We start from the raw sequence: 25,680 nt of genomic DNA on the forward strand, positions 1-25,680 counted from the left end.
GCTCTGTGTGTGGGACATCTTGGTCCCATCGTGGTGGTCTCAGGTCAGCTGAGGGGTTTGAAACTCCTGACAGTCGCTGCAACAAGTCAACTCAAAAAAGTTAGATATTGGTTTCTATCTGAAACGCTAAATCGCCAAAATCACAAACACATTTCATGTCACGTCGACGTTTCAAGAGGCTGGCTCCAGACCTGAATCTCTCCCTGTGGGCCTGTGGACGGACACCGTCTTAAATCATCCCTGTCCTGTGTGTGTGTGTGTGTGTGTGTGTGTGACCATGAAGGCGTTCTGCTTCAGTTGTGAAATGTTTGCATTAAACGCTCTGCGATATAAAGGTGTTTTATAGAGACGTCCAGCTCTGCCTTTCTGGATTTATCTGTTTGGAAAGTCTCAAATAAAACCTGAAGAGCTGTGAGAAAAGTCCGACACCGTTTATTCTGGAAATGGAGCATGACGCTGAAAAACGCAGTTACATCTGATCAGGATTTTAAAAAGAAAAAACGTTGTGAACCCTCCGGTACCTCTGGATCCAGCCGGGTTGAGGTGAAGGATGTTTTTGAGAAATCAGTCCATAATGATTCAAGCGATGGTCAGGATGGCTCGCTCCCGTTTCCTCCTCCTCTTCTTCTTCTCCTTCAGCTGACCTGTAGCCTCGGCGAAGAACATGACGTCCTCTTTGCTTTCGATCTCCCGCTGGAGGAACTGCAGCGCGGCGCTGTTGAAGCCCATCACATCCTGAGACACGAGGAGGAAAGATGAGGCATTGAGGGGATGAAAACAGGACGACGTGAAAAGAAACGGTCGATGATACTCACTCTGATCTCCCCCACTTTGGAGAGGGTGTAGGTCCGTAACTCGTCGATGACTGAGAGCAGCATCTGGTTACTGGAGATCTGACCGAAGTGGATCCTGAAGCAGAGGTCAAACATTTTAGATCAGCAGCAGATAAATTCACTTTTTCTTCAAGAGCCTGCAGATCAATTTTGATGTTCTCACCGACACAATCTGCCCATTTTCCCCGGGAATGAAAAGTCTCAATTTTCTATTCACAGATATTTTCATGTGGTAAAAAATAATGAGGGCTGGGACTATTTGCTTTTCTCCAAAATCAATTCTTTAACGATTTTTGGGTTGCTGATTTGTTTTAAATTGCAATTCTTCAATACTTCCAAATTTGTGATTTCTAGTTTGCTTTTTTTTTTTTTTTTAACACCAGAGTAAGTGAAAAAGTTGAATGATGATGATGGTATTTACAGACTACATCAGGAGCCATATTTTCCCCAATGCACATCACAGGTGAGTCAGTTTTTTAGGATTTATTCAGGAGATCTGAAACCTCAACTTTTTTCAACCCAGCTTATAAACAAACACCAGACTTAAATTTGGGAAAAAAAAAATATATATATTTTTCAATTATTTAAAAAATAAAAAATAATAAGAAAAATTGAAATTAAATTAAAACTAAGTAAATAAGATAAATATATATATATATATAATATATATAATTGTTAAAAAAAATTCCATACACCATTGTTTTTCCTTCCAACCTTAAAAAAAAAATATATTTTTCTTGTTTTGTGACACTCACTTTCAGCTGAAAACTACCAGATCTTTATTTTTTTCAAAAATATATAATGATAAATAATAAATAAAAAAAATTATAATTTTATAAAAATTAAAAAAATAAAATAAATATAATTGTTGAAAAAGAAATCCCAATACTTTGATGCAAGATTTTTCTCTTCAACCCTTAAAAAAATATATTTTTTACTGTTTTCTGACTCTCACTTTCAGCTGAAATCTACCAGATCTTCATTTTTTTTTTCAAAAAGATATAATAATAAAGTAATTTCACATTAAAATATAATAAATAAATTTATAAAAAAAAAATAATAAAATGATATATAATCATTGAAAAAAAATCCCAATACTTTGATACATCAATTTTTTTTTATTCCACCCCTAAAAAAAATAAGTTTTTCCTGTCCACCCCTAAAAAAAATAAGTTTTTCCTGTTTTCTGACACACACTTTCAGCTGAAAGCTCCTGGATCTTTTATTATTTTTTCTTAAAAACATAAAACAACAAAATTATATTAAATCAAATTATAAATAAATAAATAAATAAATTAATTAATCAATAAGATAAAATAAAATATAATTGTTAAAGAAAAATCCCAAAACTTTGATATGTCAATTTTTTCTCCCACCCCTAAAAATAATCACTTTTTTTTCCTGTTTTCTGACGTTCATTTTCATCCAGCTATCAGATCTTTAAATCTTCAGGGTAGTTTATTTACCTGAGCAGGAAGAAGAGGCATCGGCACACCAGCTCCACCTCCAGGCCATCTTTGATGTAGCTGTTAAAGAGTCTCAGCAGCTCGGGGATGTAAGGGAACGGTAACACCAGAAGAGACACCTCCAGCTCGCTGTGATTGAAACACAGAGAGGAGACGTTGACGTGTCTGTAAAGTTTGAATGAAACATTTATTCAACCTTAAATTAAATCTTACCTGGATCTGACTTTCCTGATGACGTCTAACACGTAACGTGAAGGCTGAAAAACAAAAAAACAGCTGTAGTCAACAATCACAAACACTTTTCAGAGCTGACAGTGACACTTTTAAATTCTTTTTTACTTACTGTGACATTTCCGAAGGCAACGAGAATGGGATTGGGTTTAGGAGGAGGCAGCTGCAAAACAACATCAGATTTTTGTTAAGTAAAGCAAACAAAAAGCCAACACTACATCAACATTTCCTGCAAAATACAGAAGAGATTCCTGAACAACAACTGGATCTACCTCTTTGCCTGCTCTCTCACAGGCATATTTGTGCTCCTCCATCTTTCTGCCTTCCTCTTTGAAGAGTTCGAGAGCCTCCATGATTCGTTCAGCCTGCAAAGAAATCAAGAAATGGCGAAAACATCAACAAAGGAAACTAAATCTGACAAATGTAGAGCTTTGACCACCTCAGGGAGATGACAGCAGCTTGAGTATGAATTTAAATGATTTTCTTGCTGAAAATGTGACGTCAACTCACAGCTTTGACAGTTTCAACCGTTTTCTTTCCAGCTGGAGCCGCCTCTCCTTCAGTTTCTCCAGGTACCTGAAGATAAAGTCCGTTCATGAGTAAATAACATCAATCCAACACAACAGGAAACCTTGAGATTTATGTTATATCAACCGGCACTCACCACAGGCATGTCTCCTTTAGCCATGCTCTCTTCAAACTCTGCTTCTCGCTCCTGCGACAAAGAAATCAAAGAGATGAGCCACAAAAACAAAGACTGAGTGAGTTTCAAACCCTCCTCCTCCTCCTCACCATCTCCCGCTCTTCCTCCAGGATGATGGGCTCCCTCGTCCTCTCCCACAGCCGCAGGGATTTGTCATGAGATGATGACACCATGTGGTCGCCGTTTGGGCTGATGGCCAGACACCAAACCTCCCGATGATGACCCTGAGAGGCAGAGAGTAGATGGTCAACGCTTGACCTGTGGACTTGACCCTTTCATACTCAAGTTTCTGGACATCAAATGTGCAAGAAGCGTCACCTCGAGAGTCTGGATGTGCTCAAACTTGTCGGCGTCCCATTGTTTGATCTTCTTGTCTTTCCCCGCCGTGAAGAAGAGATGAGTCTTGGGAACAAACTGGAGGAACATGACGCTGCAAAGAGGAGAACAATCAGAAAAAAACAGCAAAGACGGAGAGGAAAAGAAATATCAAACGTGTTTGATTAGAGGACGTCTCGTTCCTAGGTTCCTGGGTGTTACCTGTCATCGTGAGCAAACATGGAGCGGTGACAGTCGCCGAAGTCCAAACCCCAGATTTTCACGTTTCTGTCAGCAGAGCCCGTAGCGATGAGAGTGCTGTCCTGGAGGAAGGAAAGCAGGCATCAGAGTCTAACATCTGAGCGGTTTAACCAACTGTCAGGATTATTACTGTGGCCGTTTTTGATCCTTACATGTGAGATGTCTAAACACAGCACGGGCAGCTTGTGTCCGTACAGAGACAAGAAGAACTGAAGCAGAGCGAAGAAGAAATGTTCAGATGTGATGTTAGAAGGATTTATTACACTATTAAAAAGCAGTTTCACTCAAAATCTATTTTCTTCTACCTTCAGTGTGTCGGTGTAGAAGACCTTCACCGTGCAGTCCAACAGAGACGCAGCCAGCAGTCTGTGGTCGGGAGAAAACTTCACACACAAAACGTCGTCCTCCAGCTGCAGAGTGCGAGTGTGTTTCAGCGTCAGCCTCCTACAACAAACACACACTATTTCAGCACGAGTCTGATCTAAAACATGTTTCTGGAGATGATTTTTAAAAAAAATGTTGCTGAAATATTCAAAAAACTGAGATTGAAGCTGATCGACTCACTTCTGGGTGGCTCCTTCGTCCTTTGTCAGCTCAAACTCCCAGAACTTCACCGTTTTATCGGCACCACCTGTGACGATCCCTCTCTGCAGGTAGAAAACACAAATATAAGCACAGGTGCTACAAAGAGTTACTGGAGATTGAAAAAAAAAATCAAGACAGTAGGGGTGGGAAGGAAAAATTGTGAAGATATATCAAAAAGCTGTAAAAAAATTTTTTTACAAATTGAAATTTTTCATTTCAGTCTTTGTTTATAAACTGGATTGGAAAAAAGTTACCACTTTTCTCCAGCAGAGGGCAAATTTTTTCTCTCTGACTCACGTGATGTGCATATGTGTACATATAATTATTTAACATTTATGTTACACTTTAATAATTCATTTATTTATTTAGATTTAATTTAATTTAATTTAATTAAACGATTATTTAATTTTTGAAATAATAATAATAATAATTATATATATATATATATATATATATATATATATATATATATATATATATATATATATATATATATATATATATATAAAATTAATTTATTCATTTTTTTCTAAATTTAAGTCTGGTCTTTGTTTATAAGCTGGGTAGGAAAAAGTTGAGGTTTCAGATCCCCTGAATAAATCTTAAAAACTGACTCACACTACGTGCATTTTATGGGAAAATATGGCTCCTGATATAGTCTGTAGATATCATCATCATTTAACTTTTTTTACATTGTCTTGTTTTTAAAAAGAAAATGAAAAATCGTAAATATAGAAGAAACACAATTTAAATCTAATCACAGTAATAGCATATTGTCTCAGCCCTATAAGACAAGTGTGACTAAGTGTAGTCGTATCTACCTGATCTGGGGCCAGACAAAGGGACCACAGAGCTCCATGATGAGCGTCCACGGTCTCCAGGAGACTTCCTGAGGCCAGCTCAAAGATCTGCAGCTGCCCACTCTGAAAAAGAAGAAGAAGGATGAAGCAGCTTCAAAAGGTGCTTTTCAACCACAGGAACAAGGAACTTTTTGAAGAACTATGAGTTTTTTTTAACTTGACTTTTAACTGCTGGGTTCACACAACACTAAAAAACAGCTAGTTTCCAGAGCAGTGAAAAAGGCTGGGTGACGTCAGGGTATGAAAATTGGTTTGTGATCGCTCGCACAAAACTCCAAACAAAGCAAAAAGACTGAAATAATCCCTCCTTAAAGAGAGGTAGGGTGTATATTTAAAAAAGCTGTCAGGCGATCAAAAAAATAATTAATTAAAGGATTTGTAATTAATTAATCTAATTAATCGCATTTTCTGCTTAAGGTCCTCAGATAAAGAATTTAAATTCTAAGACATTACAAAATTTTAGAGTGTGACTAATCAAATGAACACAGGAAGAAGAGAAGATTTGTACATCCAAATCTTTTTATTTAATCATAACCGTTTACTGTGGATGCAGATGTAAATAATGTTTTTTCAGCAGGGGGAGGCAGGGTCTGGCGGAGCTTGTCAATCAAAATCCTGCTCGTAAACTACTGTGGGTGAGAGCAGTGCGCTCTTTGGATGAGAGCTCAGCGTGGATATGAGGAGAAGATGTGAGATGACAGAGACATAACGAGACACTGCAAGTCAGAAAAGTTCAGGCAGCTCACGCTCCAACTGAGGATGTGTCGCCATAGTTAAGAGAGAAAGAGCGGCGCCATCGTGAGAAAAGATGACGGAGATCATGGAGAGAATCAAAGGATGGAGCGCCCGAGACGAATACAGTCAAAAAAAGTATGTTTTGCAAATTTTTTGGATCAAAAACAGGAAGAGAGACATAAAAGAAGAGAGTCCACTCTTCCAAGGTAGTTTTGGTGTTTATATAGTCAGAGAAAACAAAATTAGACAGCCAATGAGTTAATCTTGCGTTAATTGTTATAACACGTTAATTTGTGGAGTAATTAATGAATCTACTTGACATGTTAAAGTGACAGCCCTAATATCTACATATGTGTTCACGTACCTTGGTTCCCAGAATGATCTGTCTGTCTCCGGGCACAAAGAGCGAGCACAGCGCGTATTGACAGGCCATGGTGCGAACCACCTGCAGAGTCGACCTGCACAGACGTCAGAAATCAGACAGCGTGTAATGATGATATAATCGATCCAAACCACCTGAGAGATTCCTCCTGATCCAAACAAAAATCTCACCTGTTCCAAACTTTGACCGTGTCTCCTGAGGCAGAGAGGATGGCCAGGTTGTCGGAGCTGAACGCCATTGTGCGAGCGTCTGTGCGATGGCCGCCGAGTGTGAGGCGAGCCGTCTTGTTGGCTGTGGGGGTTTTGTCTGCGGTCTTCAGGCTGTACGCTTCAATGGTGTTGTTCTGCAGGAGCAGCGCCACCTTGAGCTCGCCGCCTACACATGAGAGGCAGTCCACCCACCTGAAGAGGACGGAGAAGATTTGGTTCATGTGCTTATTCGTCACGTTGAACAAAAGTCTGACTTCACTCCACACTCACCTGATCTTTGAGGACGCCTTGATGTTGGTCAGTCTGATGATCTCGTCCTTCAGCATCCGCTCCACCACCGGCTCTGCTGCCTCCTCGCCTGCATCTTCCTGAGCTCTACAGCAGGGGGCAGCAACACAGTAAACATTGACATACCAGCCTCCAAACCTTTGACGCGCTGAATGCACAGTATTCCCAGGACAGATGAACATGACACTTTCTGTTCTTACTTTGCTGCCTTCTTTTTAGCTTTCTTCAACTTTTTTGTCATCATCTTCTGCACCTCTGATTCAGACAGCACAGTGAAGAGCTCCAAGACAGAGTCATTGCCCTGAAGGGAAGACAAGAGTGGTTTTATTTTGTTTTTTTAATTGAATAATGAAGAAGTTCTGCAGACGTTAAACCCTGTTTCACACACTCACATGGCAGGCGATGACTCTCCCTTTGGCGTCTGCCGTCAGGGAAACGACTCGGTCTCTGGCCTCCCTCAGGATGGAGCCAGCTTTCTTACAACTCACGATCCGCTGTGAAACAGAAAGACTCAAGAATCTCAGAAATCAATCTTTCCATCACTATAATCTTTATTAAAACTTTTAGGCTTCTTTCGTACCTCTCCAGGAGTTTCATCCACCTCGTCCTCATTGTCTCCATCGTCATTGTCGTCATCCAGGAGAGTTTTCACCTTTTTCCCCTCGGGCTCACCTTCAGCTTTCTCCTGCGCAGGAAGCAGAAATAGAGATTTTATTTGACATTTCACTGATCTAAACCCAGTCAAAGAAAAGCTGTGTTTTTCCTCACCTCCTGCAGGTAGTTTATGTCCCAGGCTCGGAGCTCACTGTCTGCTGAGCTTGTCAACAATCGGCCCTCCTGGTTCAACAGCAACATGCCCCACACCTAACAGACACACACACATAAATACAGAGGATAACACACAATAAGAAAGATTTATCAAGGTTGGAAATGTAGAATAAAAGGTAACATAACACCAAGAAAACAAGCAAAAAAAAACGACATGATGAAGTAATGCTGTGATGTCACCAGCAGCTAAAAGAAAGCGGAGCAGGAAGTCTCGCTGGCAACAATGAGTTTACAGTTCTCAAAGAGCAGTCACATTCATCTACTTACCAGACTTAATTAAGTAATCAGTGTTGTCTGCTTTTCTTCAAGTTAGCAAACATCTCATACAATCCAATTACCCCCAGACAAAACTTTAGAGACTCAAACTACATCAGCTGTGTGTCACAAAGCGTGGGAAACAATATTATCAAACTTATTAGTCTGATCTGGAAATAAGTATCTTCTGCGAACACAGGAAGAGGCTTCTCACCTCGCTGCGATGGCCCACCATGGTCTTAAAGCAGTGCTGAGTGTCCAGGTCCCACCACTTCACAAAACTGTCCTTAGAGCTGATGAGAAAGAAAAGACAGATCAGCAGACTGTACATGCTGAAGTTCATCCCATACTTTTATCTCTGACAGGTGTGTTACCTTGTAACCAGCAGGTTCTTGTCTTTGAGGAACAAAGCCTGTGTGATGACGTCTTTGTGTCCTCTGAGCCTGTACAGCCCACACTCGTTGATGATATCCCACACGATCACGTCTGTGTCCTGAATAGTGAAGAAAGGGGTTAAAAACATCTTCAACACGTTTTCTTAAAGACAGAGAAAGCAGCAGATGGAGAAATCATCCAGTGGCTGACCTTTGACCCAGTGACGAGGCGAGCTCCGAGCGTGTCGTAGTGAATAACGCTGACAGCAGACTTGTGCCCGTTGAAGGAGACGTTGCTCTCTCCGTTCATCAGGCTGAAGATTTTCACAGCACCGTCCTCGTAGCCCACAGCGATGTGGATCCCATCAGGGGAGGGGCAGAGGTAGGTCACCTCATGTTTCTGTCCCTGCAGGATCAGAACCTGGACACAAAGACAGATCCTACATCACATCTGATACCCACCTGAGTCTGAAGGACATTCTGCAGTCAGATATCTCAATCTTACCTTCTCTCCTTTTCTGACATCCCAGATGAACACCTGTTCACATGCAGCCACAGCAACGTAGCGCCCCTTCTCTCCACCTCTGAGGGTCACATACGCAATGTTTGCTTTCTGACTGCCGATAACTCCAAACACTGCACTGGGAGCGTAGCGCAGGTACTGCTTGGTCAAGCCCATGACCTGCAGCCTGTTGTGGTGTTAAATCCTGTTTCACAAACAAGGGAAAAGATCAAATCCGGGGTTAAAGTGACAAATTGCTGGTGAAGACAGAGTTAATGGCTAATGCAGTGCTTTAGTTGTGGTAATGATGGTTTTGCAATGAATGATTACAATTCTCCACCTGAGAAAATATCATATCACTTTATTTGCCCCTTTTTTTTCTTTCTTTTTTTTTTTTTTTTTTTTACCTTAATCTAAATGTAAGTCCACAAAAATGTTCAATCAAACCATAAGAGGTATGTCAAGGTATGCACTTAAACATTTGTGTAATCCCAGATGAGCACTTAAAACCAAACTGAACTTTATTTGTTGGTTGGTTTGTGGAGCTGTGAATCAACAAATCTGTGGCATGTGAGTTTAAAACTTGTTAATAATGTTTTTTAACTAAACTCAATAAAGCAGAAAACACCCATGTATCCTTGTCTGCACTCACGGATTGTGAAAATACAGCGTGACAAGGTTTTCATAAAAAAATGCGTCGGTGAATATTTTATTAAAAGCAAATGCTCCAGCATTTAACCTCAATTCATAATATGACTGAACATAATTTACTCATAGGGACGAATTATTTAACCAAGGGGCTCTAAATTTTGGCACAAATAAGCAGTTGGAGTATTTTTCACCTCTAACCATCAGAAAAATAGTGTGAGATTCAAATAATAAAACAATTTCGCCTCATTTTCGTACATTTGAAGCTAAGTTTAGCACGCTAGTCTTGAAACGCGTTTGTTTTATCGCACACAATTCCCCGCGCGGCCGGTGTTAACGCTTTGGTTCACCGAACTAACTCAGCCACACTAAGCCCCGTCCGCCCAGCAAGCACTACGGAACTAATCGAGTGAACCCAAGCACGAACACTGACTGCTCATGAGCCCACGTGGGGAATTTTTAGTGCAAACGCGGAAATCTTAACACGACTTCTTCGTATTTCTATATCTACGTGTTAAGAATCAAGTTCACATTTCGTAAAAAATGTAAAATTATTCAGTTTCTAGGTTGTTTTCTGTACTTACCTCTAAAAATGTGGATAACTGGCTTGTGTTGTGTTTCCCACTGCTTCTGTTCCAGACTGAATCAGCCGATCACAGATAGCTAATCATATTAAAAAGAGGTCTCCTTACCGGGAAAAGAAAAGGATTTCATATCCGCATAAACACCAGTTATAGGAAAATTTACACCTATCAGTAATACTTATTAAAGCATAAAGACGTAAAAATCAAATTTTTATGGTGCCCTTTTTATTTTATTCTTTTTATTTTAAACTCGATCGTCTGCTTTCTGTTGCTTCCGTCTGCGCTGCCAGGGGAAGGCACGTAAGAGACGTGCCACAGCTTTTACTTTTAAAGGAAAAACATATCCCTTAATAAATCAGATTTTAAAGTATTTACTTGATATTGCAAGAGGATAAACGCATCTGGTTTCAAGCCAGGGGTAAATACAGCTGAATTAATGTTACTTTAAACAGAGTCTTTAATGGTCAGAGCGGAAGTGTTTTTTACTCTTAGTCAGCTGATTCAGTCGTGATTGTGAAACTCAAGTTAAACAACACACACAGCACAGGAAGTGTAGTTAATTGACGCCTGGAAAATAAAACACGTTTTTTTTTCTTTATATGTCATGTTGCCTTTAAACGGAGAGATTAGAAAAGTAGATGGAAAATACTTTATTGAAAACACATAAGACAACACACATCAGCTTATCAAAGTGCCCTACAACATTTTATTTATTTTATTTGTTTATTTGACAGGGACGATACATACCACATTGCCACAATGGGAAAATGTGACCATATATAAGACGTCTAGCTTCAACTAATTTGCAGTCCTTGTCCTTGGTCAGGATTTACAATACAATTAGTTATACAGAATACAGATACAATTTTACAAATCGAGTAAAACAGTGAATACAGTCAATAAATACCATAAATAGACACAGTTGTAGTGAATTAGGGCTAAAACACAGGTTACATTTAACATCAAAGATTATTAAAATAGTTTACTGTTTACTGTAATAGTTTACATAACACGTTATTCATTAAAACAGATGCTTATAAATAATCAAACATCACAAATCGTTAGGGTAAAGTGTAGTAATAAGATGTCAAATTTTACTAGAAATAGAGGCCAATGGAGATGTTTTTTTTTTTTTTTTTTTTTTAGTAGTGACTAATAATTTTCTTGTGGTTTTAGCAGCTTTGATATTGGCAGTTTTCAGGGAATAGGCAGCAATAAAGAAAACATCACTTTATAGTTTTGAGCACTGATTTTGAAGATCCGGTAGATTTTGTAGGCTTAAAAATCCCTATCTTAAGTCAAACGAATAGGATAAGCACTTGAACTTGAATTCCCTTTTGTGTATGCAGAAGTTTTATTTTGAAAATCCCTGCCTCATATCGTCGTATTAGCTGTGGTTAGCTTGACCTCGCATCCATGGGCGCCTAGCTTACAGGCTAAATGTGTAAACCTGGTAATTGGCGTTTTTAACTCTATTTTGCCTGTTTTTTCAACTCCTTTCATCACCAGTATGGAAATCAAGAGAAACGACAACACGTCCTGAGACCATTTACAGCTTTATTTGGTTGTAAATCATCATTTTTCCCCTTTTTGACGTGGACATCACCTCTGTTTGGAGGAAATACTACAGGATAGGTAGGTAAGTGCTGATTAAGGGGTTGTGATATTGCACTATCATCAATCCAAACATTTAATATTCCTTATTTGGAGTGTTTTATCTGATATAAAACAGATAAATATGTGAATTTATCAGCTGGTAGTTTATTTTTTGACAGGATCGCGACTTTTCTTTGGACCGACGTCTGACTCTAACAGTTACACCTTGTGTTTTGATTAATTATTATGATATACGACTGCTATTTCAAACTGTGTCGCAGTGTTAAAATACGTAAATTAATCCTGATATTATGGATAACTATTGATGTAGGTTTTGGAAGCACTTCAAACGTGTTTTTACTTTCTTTAGGCTATAATTGCTGTTACTGTCATAATAAAACTTCGTTTGTTTTTTCAAAATAAAATGACTTCTGCAGAATTGGGGATTGGTCATATTTTTTTTCCTTTTTTTTTTTTTTTTTTTTTTAAATTTTAACCTTTATATTACCACTAAAGTTCACTTCTTTCCCAGAGGAGCAACATCAGACTACAAAGCAACAAATATTAACCCAAGAAATCAAAGCAACACTTGACTCGCTTAGTTTCCTTTGTGGTGGATCAAGTGACTCAAAGTCCCAAATCCACATAGAGGTGATAAGAGGTGCAGGACTGGGCTATTTGATCCGTAGAATTGATTATTAAAGTGTCACTTGAGGTAATGTTTATCAAATCAACGGTACAGAACAGACAGGGATGATCAGAGTCGCATGTAGGCTGAATATATTTTGGTTAAAAGCATCGTACAGCTTTATTTTGTTGAACCCTTTTTGGAAAATTGCCCCCTTCCCCCTGAAACCTCACAGAGAAACAGATGCGTTATTAATGTCTTTGTCATATCCTGATTTTTTGTTATCAAGTGTGAATCTTATTTTGACAACAAAAGCACACCCCTCCTTCAGGGTGTGGATCCTACATTGGGAACCAAAATTTATTTGCAAACCATGGATAGATTTCCCAAAAGTGGCTGATCCATTATCTTTCAAACCACTTATCAGTTAATTGACTAATAGCTTCTGCTGGTATACAGAGTTTATTTCAGGCCAAATCATTAAACAGAGAGAGCTTCTGTTGTTCTTCTGTTTAACGAGACATGGAGCTCATATCCTCTGACTGCTGATACAAAGATTACATCCAGACTACCCTAGATTATTGAATCACTGCAGGTTAAAGTGGCTGCGTCTGGATGGTGGTGGGCTTGTGATTTTTATTACTGATTTTTATTACAAAACAAATTCACACAATATGAGAAACAAGCACCAGCAGCTTTTATTGGCGTTTTTAGCTCCAGGAATGACTCGAAAGATTAATGGATTGAATTGTAAATCTTAAAAGTGTTTGCTGCTCAGCCGATTAGTCAGCCAGTGGAATTTAATCGTCCCCTGGCAACACATAAAACGAAGAATTTTAAGACGTTTTTCGCCCCAGTCTACAAATTTGTTTGGGTAAACAACTGATAACTGATAAGCCACTAACAGATTAATTGATGGATAAAGAACAACTCTGTGTTTTAATCCACCTTCCCTTCTCCTGCTTCCAGTGTGGCTGTCCTGAGATCCAGAGGGGGATGGATCCTCTGGGTGCTCGCTCCCAGTTTGTGGACATCCAGACTCTCTCCACCTGGCAGCAGCAGCTGGGTGAGGATGGCGAGGAGACACCGAAGCTGGACCAGAGCGACAGCCTGCTAAGTCAGCAGAGCTTCCCCTCGCCGTTCCCTTTCAGAGCGGACATCAACCGCAAGATCATCCTCTTGTGAGTCACGACGGTTTCATCACTTTGTTGCTTTTAACAGGTTCTCATGCAAACATTCACCAAATGCTTTAGTGTCTTCAGGAGAGACTTGCATCAATTTTGCATTTGCACTTTTTCAAATTTAGCAACATGGTGATATTTCTGCTAACTTAAGACCTGTTGCAAGTTAGTCTCAAGAAAACCAGTTTTAGAGTCAGAGTTAAGATTTGCTCCCATTAAAAGCTGACTTCAGCCAAAGAAGCCATAACCCAAACATTCGGCGTCATTAGACAAGGTTTTTGTAGAAAGTTTGGGTGTAACTTTTATATTGTTTCAGATTCCCTCCAAATACGTCTTCGCCATAACTTTGTAACTTTGGCAACCTTGATGAAACAGTTTGCTCTGATGCAATTGTCCCCAAACGTTCATCACTAACCTACTTAACACACACAGCCATTAGGTCATCATCATTTCCCATTCACCAATCACTAATCACAATTTAAATCGAATCAGCACCCCAAAAATCGTAGCCCAAGAAGGTAAAATATTTCTGCTCCTGTCAGGGAAGGGTCCATTCTTCTCATTGGACATGTACCAAAATGTTGTGACATCTGATGTCATCCTCCAATAGCATTAGTTTAAAGAGGGGCTATTGTGCTTTTTTTGAGGCTCTCTGAAGCCACATAATATACAGCTCTACAAAAAAAAAAATCCCCATGTGTTTTAGAAAACCTTTTATTCAACCCATGATGGAAACACTTTGTTCGGCACACCATTAAAGTGATACTCCGGGATGGAACAAGTTGGGTCCTATCACAAGGTTTAGGGCAGAAATTACCCCTACAGCGGTGTTTTTGTGCAGCAGAAGCCCAGGGCGCTCGCACCAAACACCCCCTCCCTGCTCCTCTACCAGTTTCCTCTGCACTCAGACGGGGCCAATTTTTACTTGACCAAAAACACAAATAAACGGACTCCCACCGAAAAAATCTGATATGGGTCTGCATTCACGCTTTATTTAGAGAATTTTCAGCGTGTTACTTTCACACAAAAACACCGCTATATAAGGCTAGTTCTCATCGTGTCTCTTCGTCCTGGCAGACTACCTGCGTTTGTTTATATCTGGCACGCCGCGCGCGGACTGATACACCAAGCGGCGAGCGCCTCGTAGCCAGCTGTGGCTCTGCAGCGTAGGTAGCGCCGTTTTACGACAAGATGAGATCTAGAGCCTTATTTAGCGGTGTTTTTGTGTGAAAGTAACGCACTGAAAATTCTCTAAATAAAGCGTGAATGCAGACCGATATCAGACTTTTTCGGTGGGAGTCCGTTTATTTGTGTTTTTGGTAAAGTAAAATGTGGCCCCGTCTGAGTGCAGAGGAAACCGGCAGAGGAGCAGGGAGGGGGTGTTTGGTGCGAGCGCTCTGGGCCTCTGCTGCACAAAAACACTGCTGTAGGGGTAATTTCTGCCCTAAACCTTGTGATAGGACCCAACTTGTTCCATCCCGGAGTATCACTTTAACCTGCATCTAAAAGAACAGAGTTTGGAGTAAAGTGCTGCTGGAGCTGAATCTTTAACAACACATCAAGTTTTAAAAGCTCTATTTGAAGCCCTAAAACCAAATTTCCCAAAATTTACTACCCATGAGGCCCCGTTTACACGACAACGTTTCATATGAAAACGCTAAAAAGCAGTGAAAAAAATCTGCGTTTACACGGAAACGCCAAGAAAACGCTGTAGTAAGCATGCCAGGCCTGTAGGTGGTGCTATAACAGTCATGTCCAGAAGCAGCTTTTGGGAGATCTCCACCGAAGTAGAGTGGAGCCGATCATCTGGTCTATGGGGGGAATACTTAGTTAAAAAGTGGAGCAAAAGTTGCTCATTTTGTTAAAGACAGTCAGCAGATTCAGCAGATTGAGCAGCACAGGCTCAACACGGTAGTTCGTGACGATCGTAACAACGGAACCGTTGGACTGTTGCATGCACGCGCGCAAGGCGGAGTGTGACGTCAGCGTTTCCAACGGCCGGCTTACTGTTTACTCGGCAACGGTGTCGGCAGCGTTTCAGGAAAATCCCACTCAGGAGGCCGTTTTCAAAAGTTTGCGTGTTAGGTCGGCTGAAACGTCGTTTCTGTGTAAACGTGAGGCTGAAACGCAAAAGTTTCGTTGCGTTTAACCGTTGTCGTGTAAACGCCCCCTGAGTGTCAACACAACTTCAGTGAACTCTCATTTTATCACATTCATCCTGATCTCTGCCCATGATATGTTGCTTTATGGTCTCAGCACAGTGAGTTCCTTCAACAAATCAATGCTTTGTGTTGTGAGATCTGCATCATGTGGCTCCACAGAGCCGAGCTCACTGTTTGGAGAAGATTAATTCACTCTGTTATAGAGTTATTTAGATCGGACGTTGTTATTTGTAGCTAAAGGCTGCTGGAGCTTGTCTGCTGTTAACAAAGTTTTGATGAATTTAGAGGAGCATGCATCAGCACATTCATGATGTTTACGCCTCTACATCTAATTAAGTGTTAATGTCTTATTTTTAGTAGAAAATGCTGTTTTAGACTCAATATGAGCCACATTCATCTGACCAGTCCAGAAAAATCTCGTGTTTCAAGCTATTTAAAGACAAAATTAAGCTCTGAATTGCTGTAACAAGTGAAAATAGTCTGCAAATGGAACACAGGAAAAGTTTCTTGTATTAAGACATTATTCTAGTTTCAAGAAAATTTGTCTTGTTTCATTGGCAGATTTTTTTCATGTTATGAGACATTTTTCTTGACTGATGCGTTAAATGTGGCTTAAATCGAGTGTTACAAGACAAAAACACTTGATAAGATTTCTTCTTTTTTTTTTTTGTTTTGCAGTGTGCCAGAGGCTTTTTGTTTATCAGTTACTGTCTGTCCCAGTCCTGGACTCCTGAATCTGATTACATTTTGTCCCAGTATGTCAAAGCCTCTGGGTAGTTTTTGGCCTTTCCCAAAGAATTAATGTGCTTATTATGGCGCTATTTATCTGAAAAATGAATTTAATACCAGAGACACCTGGACGGTTTTTCACTGCAGCTGGGACACAAACTTTTGCTCTGTGGTGATCATATTTACACACTCGTTGCACTCTTCAGTTTATGCCCTCTGTGTTTCGAATAATCATCCTTAGACTGCCAGCTCAGATACAACCTGCATAGAAGATTAATTCCACCACAGGATGTGTAACACAAACTCGTTAGGTATTTTTAGCTGCAGTTCTGACTTTTGAGTGTGAACACTAACTGTGTTTCTCCACGTGGACCAGTTCAGCGTCCAGATCACCTCATAAATCCTCTTTGTGGAGTAACACATGACCATCCGGTGCCCGACTTGGCAGACTTTGTGTGTACGAGCCTTGTTGTTGCTCAGTCATCGGCAGCAGGCACATTCCTGCTGCACGAATGTGACCACCAGACCTCCAGGAACTGCGGACCCTCGAGCTGCTCCTGCGTGTGACACTTCGTCACAGGGTGCAGAGGAGCGTGAGTGCAGAGCAGAGCAGAGCCACCATGACTACAACTAAACAACCTGGCAGTTACAGTCTCTACACCTTGATGACAAAACCCGAGTTCCTCTCGGTTATGCAACAAAGTCTTGCACGACAGAGCTTACAGCAACTTCACCTCCACTTCACTCACAGGATTTATACTTTTACACGCTCATATAACCGAACATTTCCGTCACCCAGCAGAGAAATCAGCCTGTAAACGAACTTTTGAGGAATGATTGAGCTCTTTAAACCTTGTGATTGACTGATGTACCAGACAGTCCTTCAGTCTGACCTTATTAAACATGTCACCCTGTATCTCAGGGCTATAAACCTCAACAGAAAGTGTCGCTGCATCACGTGTTTCTCTGTGTTAAGGATATGGTACTTGCCTAACTTAGCAAACATTTTGTTGTGGTGGTTTAAAGCTGATTGTCTGGCTGTTTAGTTATCTTAATCATAACTATTTAAACAATGTTTTCATCTCAGGATCTTCACTTTCAGAGATAAGGATTTTGAATCATTAAATTGAATAAAGCGGAAAGTTAGAGGCACCTGAAGCTGACCTCATCTTGTGACTGAAAGCTTTCAACACACGCTGGAGTCGTTCCTCATTACACTTTCCAAACTACCTCCAGAAAACAGTTTAATTCTCACTTTTATTGCTGCAGTAAACAACTTTGATTCAACATCTAAAGGTGAATGGGAGGTCAGAAAATCTCCAAGATGTGAAATATTACCTTCAGTAAAATTTGAAAACAGCCAGTTAACCTGAAATCCTGTTTATTTCACCTGGAGTATTTAATCTGTTTCTTCATCTGCCCTCACCAGCACCGGAGATGTCGCCCTGTTGAACTGCACCTCCATCGTCAACACAAGTAATGAATTACTCAACGACAAGAACCCGGTGTCCGACAGCATCCATCAGTACGCCGGGCCCGAGCTGCGAGAGGAGCTGCTCAGATTCAAAGGTCAGTCTGAGGGGAAATATGCAAAGAGAGGAGCTCTAACTTTTAACTGAGGTAGATTTCCTGTGATGCTTCAGGCTCAGAGAGTGTGGTTAGGCATGCAGGTCTGATAACCTCTGCAAGAAGAGCGCATGTAGGCGTGGATTAAACCGTTAACCCAACTAGCATCCAAGCTACAACCATCTCCAAAATCAAATCCTTTTTTGTCACAAGCCGACCTGGTAACAATAATAATAATAATAATAATGATAATAATAATAATAAATCAATTTATTTTTTATTTTATATTTTATATTTATAGATTGCACTAGTAGATTTTGGTTTATGTATGTGTGTATAGAGGTGTACACGCATGATTTTTATTTTTGTGATTTTTTTAAACATTTTTTATTATCTTATTTATTCCTGTTTAATTATTTTATTCTGTTTTCTGTATAATATCTCACCTCCCTCAGCCTGATGTTCTTTTCTCTGATGCTGTGCCAAGTTTTTTATGTGTCAAAGCTCTTTTTAAAGGATTTTTTTTTAAAGGTGCTTCATAATTTTTTTTAATATTATTCTTATTATTTATTTATTTAATTTTTATTGTTTTTTATTTTGTATTTTATTTTGTTTTATGGTTTTTCACTTTTTATAACAATATATTTCGACTCTAGTTTTTCTTCTAATTGTGACCTGGTTTCCTCTTTGTGGTTGTGTCCAGGATGTCGGACAGGGGAGGCGAAGCTGACCAAAGGCTTCAACCTGGCAGCGAGGTTCATCATCCACACGGTGGGACCCAAATACAAAGCCAAGTACAGAACAGCTGCAGAGAGCTCGCTCTACAGCTGCTACAGAAACATCATGCAGCTGGCCGTGTAAGAAACAGAAAATCTTTTTCATCCCATCAGTCAGTCACTTGTACAAACTGTCTATACCAGCAGTCTGCAACCTTTACTTTCATAGGAGCCATTTTTCCTCAGCTCACCTGAATTGAAGTCATCCCAGAGCCACAAAATCTACCTTATCTTCACATTTAAGACTTTAAAGTGGATAAAATTTCTATACATAGTTGAAATGTAGTAAATAATCATCTATCTAAACGAGTATGTTTTTAATTTTTGGAATTGTATATGTGATGTCTTGTTTTTTATTTGCAATAAATTTGCAAAAAATTGAATTATATGCTAAAATTGCAAAAAAATAAATAAATAAATAAATTAAGTTATAAATATTGTCAAAAATTTGTGAAAATTAAAAATAAAAATATAAAAAAATTGAAATGTTATACATTTGCGAAAATTGTAAAAAATGTGTGAAAATTCAATTATTTGTAAAAATTAAATAAAATTGAAATGTAATGAATTTGCAAAAATTTCAAACAATTTTGAAATTCAGAAAATTTGCAAAAATCTCAAAAACTCCTGAGAGAATGTTCAAATTTAAAAATATATGGATAATATTGCCTAACTCTATTTTTTTGATTAAAATCTCTGTAACCCTCTGTAAAAAAAAAAATGATAATAAGTTTTCAAAGCTATGAGGAGCCACTACAAAGGAGTCAAAGAGCGACATGAGGCTCCAGAGCAGCAGGTTGCAGACCCTTGGTCCATACCCTCTTCCTGAAATATGAGTGTGGGGTTGATGGTAAAACCTGAAACCTACCTAAAATCATCAATGCATGAACTTTGTCACATCATTAAAGCAGTTGAGCAGGTGAGGAATATTGAGTTCCTTTCTAAGACTGTACTATAACAGCTACAGAAGTGTGTGAGGAAACCACGCGACCAGTCTGGGTGTGTGAAGTGTTGATGCGGCGAACCATGTGTGAGACTCTGCTTCTTGTCACCTCAGGGAGAAGTCCATGACGTCTGTGGGCATCAGTGTGGTGAGCACGACCAAGAGAGGTTACCCACTGGAGGATGCTACACACATGGCCTTCAGTAAGACACACACACACACACACACACAAACAGAGACACACAGCTTTTTATCAGGGAGGTTCAGACGTGCTCAGCCTTTGGTAAATACTGTTATCTTTCTCTTTTGTGCACACTTTAAGTACAAGATAATTTTCCTTTCAGACTAAATAACACAGCACATTATTCACACAAACACAAAGACTCATGATTATATTTATATCAATAGACTCAACAAATTACACAGGCAGACGCTCTAATTTAGTTACAGCGCACAGTCTGATCTGTGTTTGGGACGGCACTTATCATCAATGAGGTATTTACCCAAACACACATAATGATGGTAGTGTCATAATATGATGAAAACAAAAACATCCTGTCATTTTGAGACACACCCAACACATTACAGACCTGATGACTGAGTCCCTGAGGCCTCATAAACGCCACATTTAGCCGACGAGAGATTTCTGTATTTGTGTGGATACAGCTCGCATTGTAATCCAATAACACAACACAGAGAGATACAGTTCAGACACAAAAGCAGAGTTTATTTCTAACAAAAATGATGACGGTAAATGTTAAAAATCCCTTTTTTTCCCCTATTAACAAAAACTTGGACTATTGTACGATTCTGGTTTGGTGATGGGATGATGAGACAAGTTCATGAGATGTTTGAAAGTTTTTATCAACTCCATCCTTAGAGATTTCCCTGTCACTTCATGCACATTTGCACTGCAAGAAACGGAAATCTTATCAAGTGTTTTTTTCTTATTATAAGTAAAAATTTGAAGCCAAAATTCCCCCGTCACAGGCGCAGCCATTGGCAGCAGTTGTGCAGCCAGTCTGCGCAGTAGAGACTGTGAGGGATTCTGGGAGACTCTGAGTGGAGCTGGTTGACAAAATTTTTTTTTTTTTTTCTTTCGAGAGTCTAATCACTTCTTGACTCTACCTCCCAACATATTTTACAATCCCCGAAAAAAATACACAAGAATCTCAGTTGTCAATCATTGTTGAATGTGACTTAAAGCCTCGTTTTTAACCTCGTATAACTAATAAAAACGAAACTTTTCAGAATAAAGAGGACTTGAATACAAGACAGCCAAATGATTTCTTCAAATCACCACAACAATCAGACGTGAGAAACATTTCTACGAGGAGTATTCATTTTTTTAAGTTTGACCACAGCCCATCTGGAATGACTGGGGAGATGGGTTTTTTTGACCTATACTGCAGCCAGCCACCAGGGGGAGCAGTTTTCGTGGCAACCTCTTGTCTTGTTTTAAGTTATTTAACGACAATATTCAATATTATATTGAATATATGTAATGTTTAATAGAAGTAGCTTTTCTCTTGTTCCATTGGTAGTTTTTGTTTACTTGTTACAAGCCATTCAGACCTCATTTTGTCTTTAATTAACGTGAAATAAAACATTTTCCTGGACTAGTCAGGTGAATGTGGCTCCTATTAAGTCTAAGAAGACATTTTCTACTAAAAATAAGACAAAAACACTTGATCAGATTTCAGTTTTTTGCAGTGTATGGAGTGATGCAGAGTTGTACTCAAGTCCTTTCATTTGAAGTCAAAGAAATGACATAAATGAAATGCTGAAAATATTCATGTGTTCTTGTGTTCACAGGAACTGTGCGCAGGTTCCTGGAGAATCATGGGAACAGCCTGGAGGCCGTGGTGTTTGCCGTGTCGGAGACAGAGGAGGTTTGTGTTACTTCAGTCGTATAAGTTTGTATAAAGTCATTTTCAAAGGAGTATTGTGTTTGTGAAACTGAGATTAAAAGAGGAAAATTTCAACCAGGATGTACTCAGAGAATCTCGTAACAACAGATTTCAGACTCAAGTAATGAGACACATCCAGGAAGTCAAAATCTAGGCCTCATAAAAGACCAAAACCAGCACATACTTCTTGAGTAAAGTCTTCCTTGTCTTACCTTTCCTTCTTTTAAAGCAGGGTGTTTGATTTATGTGTTTGTTTCTGTAGCTGGTTTACAAGAAGCTACTGCCGCTGTACTTCCCTCGCTCTGATGAAGAGGAGCGGGCCTCCCTTCCTCTCATCCCCGCTGACATCGGAAACTCTGAGGGTGAACCCGTCGTCCCCGAGCGACAGATCCGCATCGCGGAGAAACCGGGCACGCTGGAAGGTACACTGCTGAAACCAAACATGATGAGCTGATGTTTCCCAGCGATAGAAAACACACGTCACATTTTAGAAATGTAACTTCAGGGAAGACGTTTTATTTTTTCAAGTGTTTTTCGTTTAACCTTGGAGTCGGATTTGTCCGTCATGCCAGTAGAAATAGATCAGTCAGTCGATATGACTTTACGGCTGGAAGATTCAGTAAAATAAACTCACACTGGACCGTTCTCACATTGGGGAACATTTTCCTTTTATTCCCTTCAAGCCTTATCCTGACCTTTGGCTTTAAACAGACCCTTTCAGGCTGTTTGTTGCTTTATGTGTGTAAAATCTGATTGAAGTTCCCTTGATCAGCTCAAACTACAAACGTTCTCATATGTTAGACCAGTTTTTAACCCTTTGATTTCCAGATACTTCATAAGAGACTCACTCTGGTACCTTTGTTAATGTTAATTTGGCTCTGGGATGCAGATGTTTTGACTCTTAAAAGCTTCAGTTTGAAGATGTTAAAATAATCCTGTTGCCTCCTTTGACCTCTCGTCTGATATCTGCTGAAACATCCCGCCAAAGAAGCGAAAAGTGGCTTTGGGGTGTGGATCCAAAGCAAGCAGGACTGCCTGTGATTGCATCCCAACAACAAAAGGCTGATTTATACACACTGACACACACATGCCCTTCTGGTTGCAGATGAGATGCACGGTCATTCATGTGTTCAAACAAGAAACAGACTTGATGATGAGCCTTATTCCTGTCATCCCAGTTCATGACCTTACTGGCAGCTTTAGATGAACACACACAAATAGTTTCACGCTTTCAGATAAGTTTGGATCAGGGGAATTCAATCAGATTGAAAAGAAAGCTTAAGAAGCACAAAGTAATCCTGTCATGGTAAAAAAAATGGATGTTAAAGCAGAGGGCGCAGGTTTAGCTCGCCAGCAGAGCTGCTGCCTCATCAAAGAGGGGGTAACTCAGTGTCCACAATCTGTTTGTTTGTGATTCAGATGATTCTGAAGAGGAGAGTCTGGAGTCAGACCTGGGTCAGGTGGGGACTCATGCCTTTGCTCGGATGGAGGGCGACGTGGACAAGCAGAGGAAACAGATCCTGCAGGGCCAGATGTCGGAGGCAGCGATTCAGAAACAACACCAGAGAAAGTAAGAATCAAAGAAGAGGCTTAAAGGTCCCATATTATGCTCCTTTTCTGCAGGATGGTTGGTAATGCGCCTGGATTCAGGACCAGTCTATTCGCTAGCCCTCTGTTGGACTGTCCAAAGTTGGAAAAGCAGTCGGCCGCACACACATGCACAGTTTTACTGAGTGTAGCTGGAATATTTCCTTGATAAAAGTCTGTCTTCTTCTGAGATGGGAAGCTTGTGCATGATGGAACTATGTGGCTGTTTACAGCCAAAAACAGAGCAGTGATGGCTCTTCAACTTTGGCATTCTCCTCCCCACTGCTGGAGAGATTTCTCTCCAGCAGCGGGGAGGGTATTAAGTGGTATCTGCTCCTTTGGACCAATCAGGTCAGACTTGCTCCTGATTGGTCAAAAAAGGGAATAGCTGACATCTGCAAATCCTTAAAATCCAAACGGCTCGTTTTAGGTCAGGATTTTATATTCACAAGCTGTACTAAGTGCAGGTTTTGTCATTAAATATCACATTTTGTGGGCTGTGAGGAAAGACAAAGACCCACAAATTTCACTAAAAGACTTAATAAAGTGATTTATGCATAATATGGGACCTTTAAAGTGTGCAACAGCGAGGCGGGATGTGGGTGCACATTCACACTGTCGACCACTAAACCATAAAGACGCCTTCACTCACGAGATTTCGAGTTAAGAATAAAACAGATAAGGCTACAAAAGAGTCTCAAGTCATAACCAGCACTGGAAAAAGGTGAAATCTTATCAAGTGTTTTTGTCTTATTTTCAGTAGAAAATGCTTTTTTAGACATGATACCAGCTGTATTCACCTGACCAGTCCAGAAAAATATTGTTATTTCAAGATAATTAAAGACAAAATGAGGTCTGAATCGCTTATAACAAGTAAAAAAAAACTCTCAATGGAACAAGAGAAAAGATACTTGTATTAAGACACTACTCTAGTTTAAAGAAAATTTTTGAACAAATTTTACTTGCTCCATTTGGAGATTTTTTTTTTTACTTGTTACAGCAATTCAGACCTATTTTTTGTCCTTGAATAACTTAAAAGAAGAAATTTTTCTGGACTGATCAGTTACATGTGGCTCATATCGAGTGTAACCAGACAATTTTTACTTAAAATGTGATAAAACACTTGATGAGATCTTAGTTTTTGCAGTGCGAGTATTTGCAGATCAGAGAACGTCTTTCCATGCATTTCTGCAAAAATTCACAGAAATGAGACTTCCTGTCCTCAAACATGTCATTGCGCATCACTTTTCGAGCAGCTGTTCTGTATTTTATGCTGCAATCTTTGTTTTTTAATCAAATATCAAAACAACTTTTCTTTCTCTCCTGCAGCTACAACCGCTGGCTGTGTCGGGCGCGAGCAGAGGATCTGTCAGACATCGCTGCACTGAAGGCTTTATACCAGACTGGTACGTGTTACTATGAGCATGAGGCAGGGACAGAGAGGAGTCATAGGTTTGGTTCTTGCATATTTAGGTATGAATCTTTCACTCTCAGGAGCCGGTTCAGCCTCATCACCAGGAGGGGGCGTTGTAGCACAGTTTAATGTGATTACAGGAGCGACAGCTGGATCAGCTCCTGACTCCAGATTTAAAATCATAACTGAAAACTTTCTCGGCTGTTTGACAAAAACAACGCGTGCAACTTGAGAAATCTTTAGACCCATGTGAACTCACTGACTTCTGCTTCTCCTGATTTCAAAAGAATCAATGATTTCATTCATTTTTCTGAGTTTTAATGCAAATACAAAGAGTATATCAAGTAAGATATCGAAGTGTTTCTGCAGCAAAGAGAGCTCCTTTGATGGCGGTAGTTTAAGATTTCCAGAATTAAGAGATTCATTAAGAGTTCTAAGTTTGTATCAAAGTTAAATTTGAAATAAAAAGCATTAAAAAACTAATTAAAACAAATTATTTGTTTGAAAAAGATAACAAGGACTAGAAGCCTCTGTCTTTCATGTGCTGTATTTAATTTATGACCTCGCTTTGCAAAGAAAAGCCTGAATGTGAGGCAAAAAAATGAGTGCTTTACTTGTTTTTTGCTTCAGAAGAAACCGTCTTACTAGAAATGAATGCAGCCATGTGTTTTTCAAAGACAAGGATTAAAGAACAGACAGAAATGTACAGAAGACAAAAGCGAAAACATTGTGAGTGTCTGGCTCTAGGAGGACCTCGGTGGAATAAAAGACCCGAGTGTGTTCAAGGAAAGCGCAGAATAACGACTGTGAAAAAGCTTCAGGATGAAATGTTTCTTTTCTCTCCTGCAGAAGGACGAATTCAGGTTTAAAAATCTGCAACTGGGGAACACTGAGCTCAGAACAAACATGAAAATGGCTTAAACAAAACACAGCCCTCCGAAGAATTTCACATGCACCACAGAATACAAACACAAAATCAAGAACATCAACAGACGCACATGTGATGCTGCTTTTCAAAAAAAGAAATGTCACTTCCTGTGCAGGGACAGGTTTTGATTTGCGAGGGGGAGGCTGAGTTGGCTTTGGGCTGCCGAGCTTTTTGCTGAAGTTGAATTCTGGGTAGTCAAGT

General features: G+C 39.7%; 2 protein-coding genes across 3 annotated transcripts in view; one reads left to right on the top strand and one right to left on the bottom strand.

Annotated features, from left to right (window-relative positions):
* Positions 1–496: 496 nt before the first annotated feature.
* wdr3 (WD repeat domain 3) lies at positions 497–10,161 on the bottom strand. The gene is made up of 27 exons (XM_074695531.1): positions 10,060–10,161; positions 8,831–9,032; positions 8,537–8,746; positions 8,326–8,444; positions 8,166–8,244; positions 7,637–7,732; positions 7,449–7,553; positions 7,261–7,362; positions 7,069–7,169; positions 6,851–6,955; positions 6,542–6,772; positions 6,354–6,447; positions 5,216–5,317; positions 4,374–4,456; positions 4,115–4,253; positions 3,962–4,018; positions 3,771–3,871; positions 3,552–3,663; positions 3,323–3,457; positions 3,195–3,245; positions 3,041–3,106; positions 2,803–2,895; positions 2,643–2,693; positions 2,513–2,556; positions 2,300–2,428; positions 816–909; positions 497–735 (listed from the first exon to the last, which is right to left on the bottom strand). The coding sequence occupies exons 2-27, from the start codon at positions 9,002–9,004 to the stop codon at positions 580–582; spliced, it is 2,829 nt and encodes a 942-aa protein (XP_074551632.1). The 5' UTR covers positions 9,005–9,032; positions 10,060–10,161; the 3' UTR covers positions 497–579.
* A 1,300-nt stretch (positions 10,162–11,461) lies between these two features.
* Positions 11,462–25,680, top strand: part of gdap2 (ganglioside induced differentiation associated protein 2) — a 32,347-nt gene continuing 18,128 nt past the window's right edge. Inside the window, exons 1-9 of one of the 2 annotated variants that reach the window (XM_074694853.1) lie at positions 11,462–11,698; positions 13,253–13,464; positions 17,785–17,924; positions 18,625–18,778; positions 19,755–19,843; positions 21,456–21,532; positions 21,813–21,972; positions 22,970–23,120; positions 24,467–24,543. In XM_074694853.1, coding sequence (XP_074550954.1) covers positions 13,280–13,464; positions 17,785–17,924; positions 18,625–18,778; positions 19,755–19,843; positions 21,456–21,532; positions 21,813–21,972; positions 22,970–23,120; positions 24,467–24,543 — 1,033 coding nt within the window. In that variant the 5' untranslated portion in view covers positions 11,462–11,698; positions 13,253–13,279. The remainder of the gene's footprint in view (positions 11,699–13,252; positions 13,465–17,784; positions 17,925–18,624; positions 18,779–19,754; positions 19,844–21,455; positions 21,533–21,812; positions 21,973–22,969; positions 23,121–24,466; positions 24,544–25,680) is intronic. The other variant, XM_074694854.1, reaches the window with a different exon arrangement.

The sequence above is a fragment of the Halichoeres trimaculatus genome, unplaced genomic scaffold, assembly GCF_033239565.1.
Source record: "Halichoeres trimaculatus isolate MK-OKI-2021-1 unplaced genomic scaffold, fHalTri1.1 fHalTri1_scaffold_19, whole genome shotgun sequence".
Taxonomy (NCBI): Eukaryota; Metazoa; Chordata; class Actinopteri; order Labriformes; family Labridae; genus Halichoeres; species Halichoeres trimaculatus.

Excerpts from the sequence above, each read along its gene's own strand:
- wdr3 (XM_074695531.1), bottom strand. The coding sequence starts at position 9,004 with ATGGGCTTGACCAAGCAGTACCTGCGCTACGCTCCCAGTGCAGTGTTT. Across the intron at positions 3,246-3,322 it reads TGGAGGAAGAGCGGGAGATG|GAGCGAGAAGCAGAGTTTGA; the intron begins GTGAGGAGGAGG and ends TCTTTGTCGCAG. Across the intron at positions 2,896-3,040 it reads CGGTTGAAACTGTCAAAGCT|GCTGAACGAATCATGGAGGC; the intron begins GTGAGTTGACGT and ends ATTTCTTTGCAG.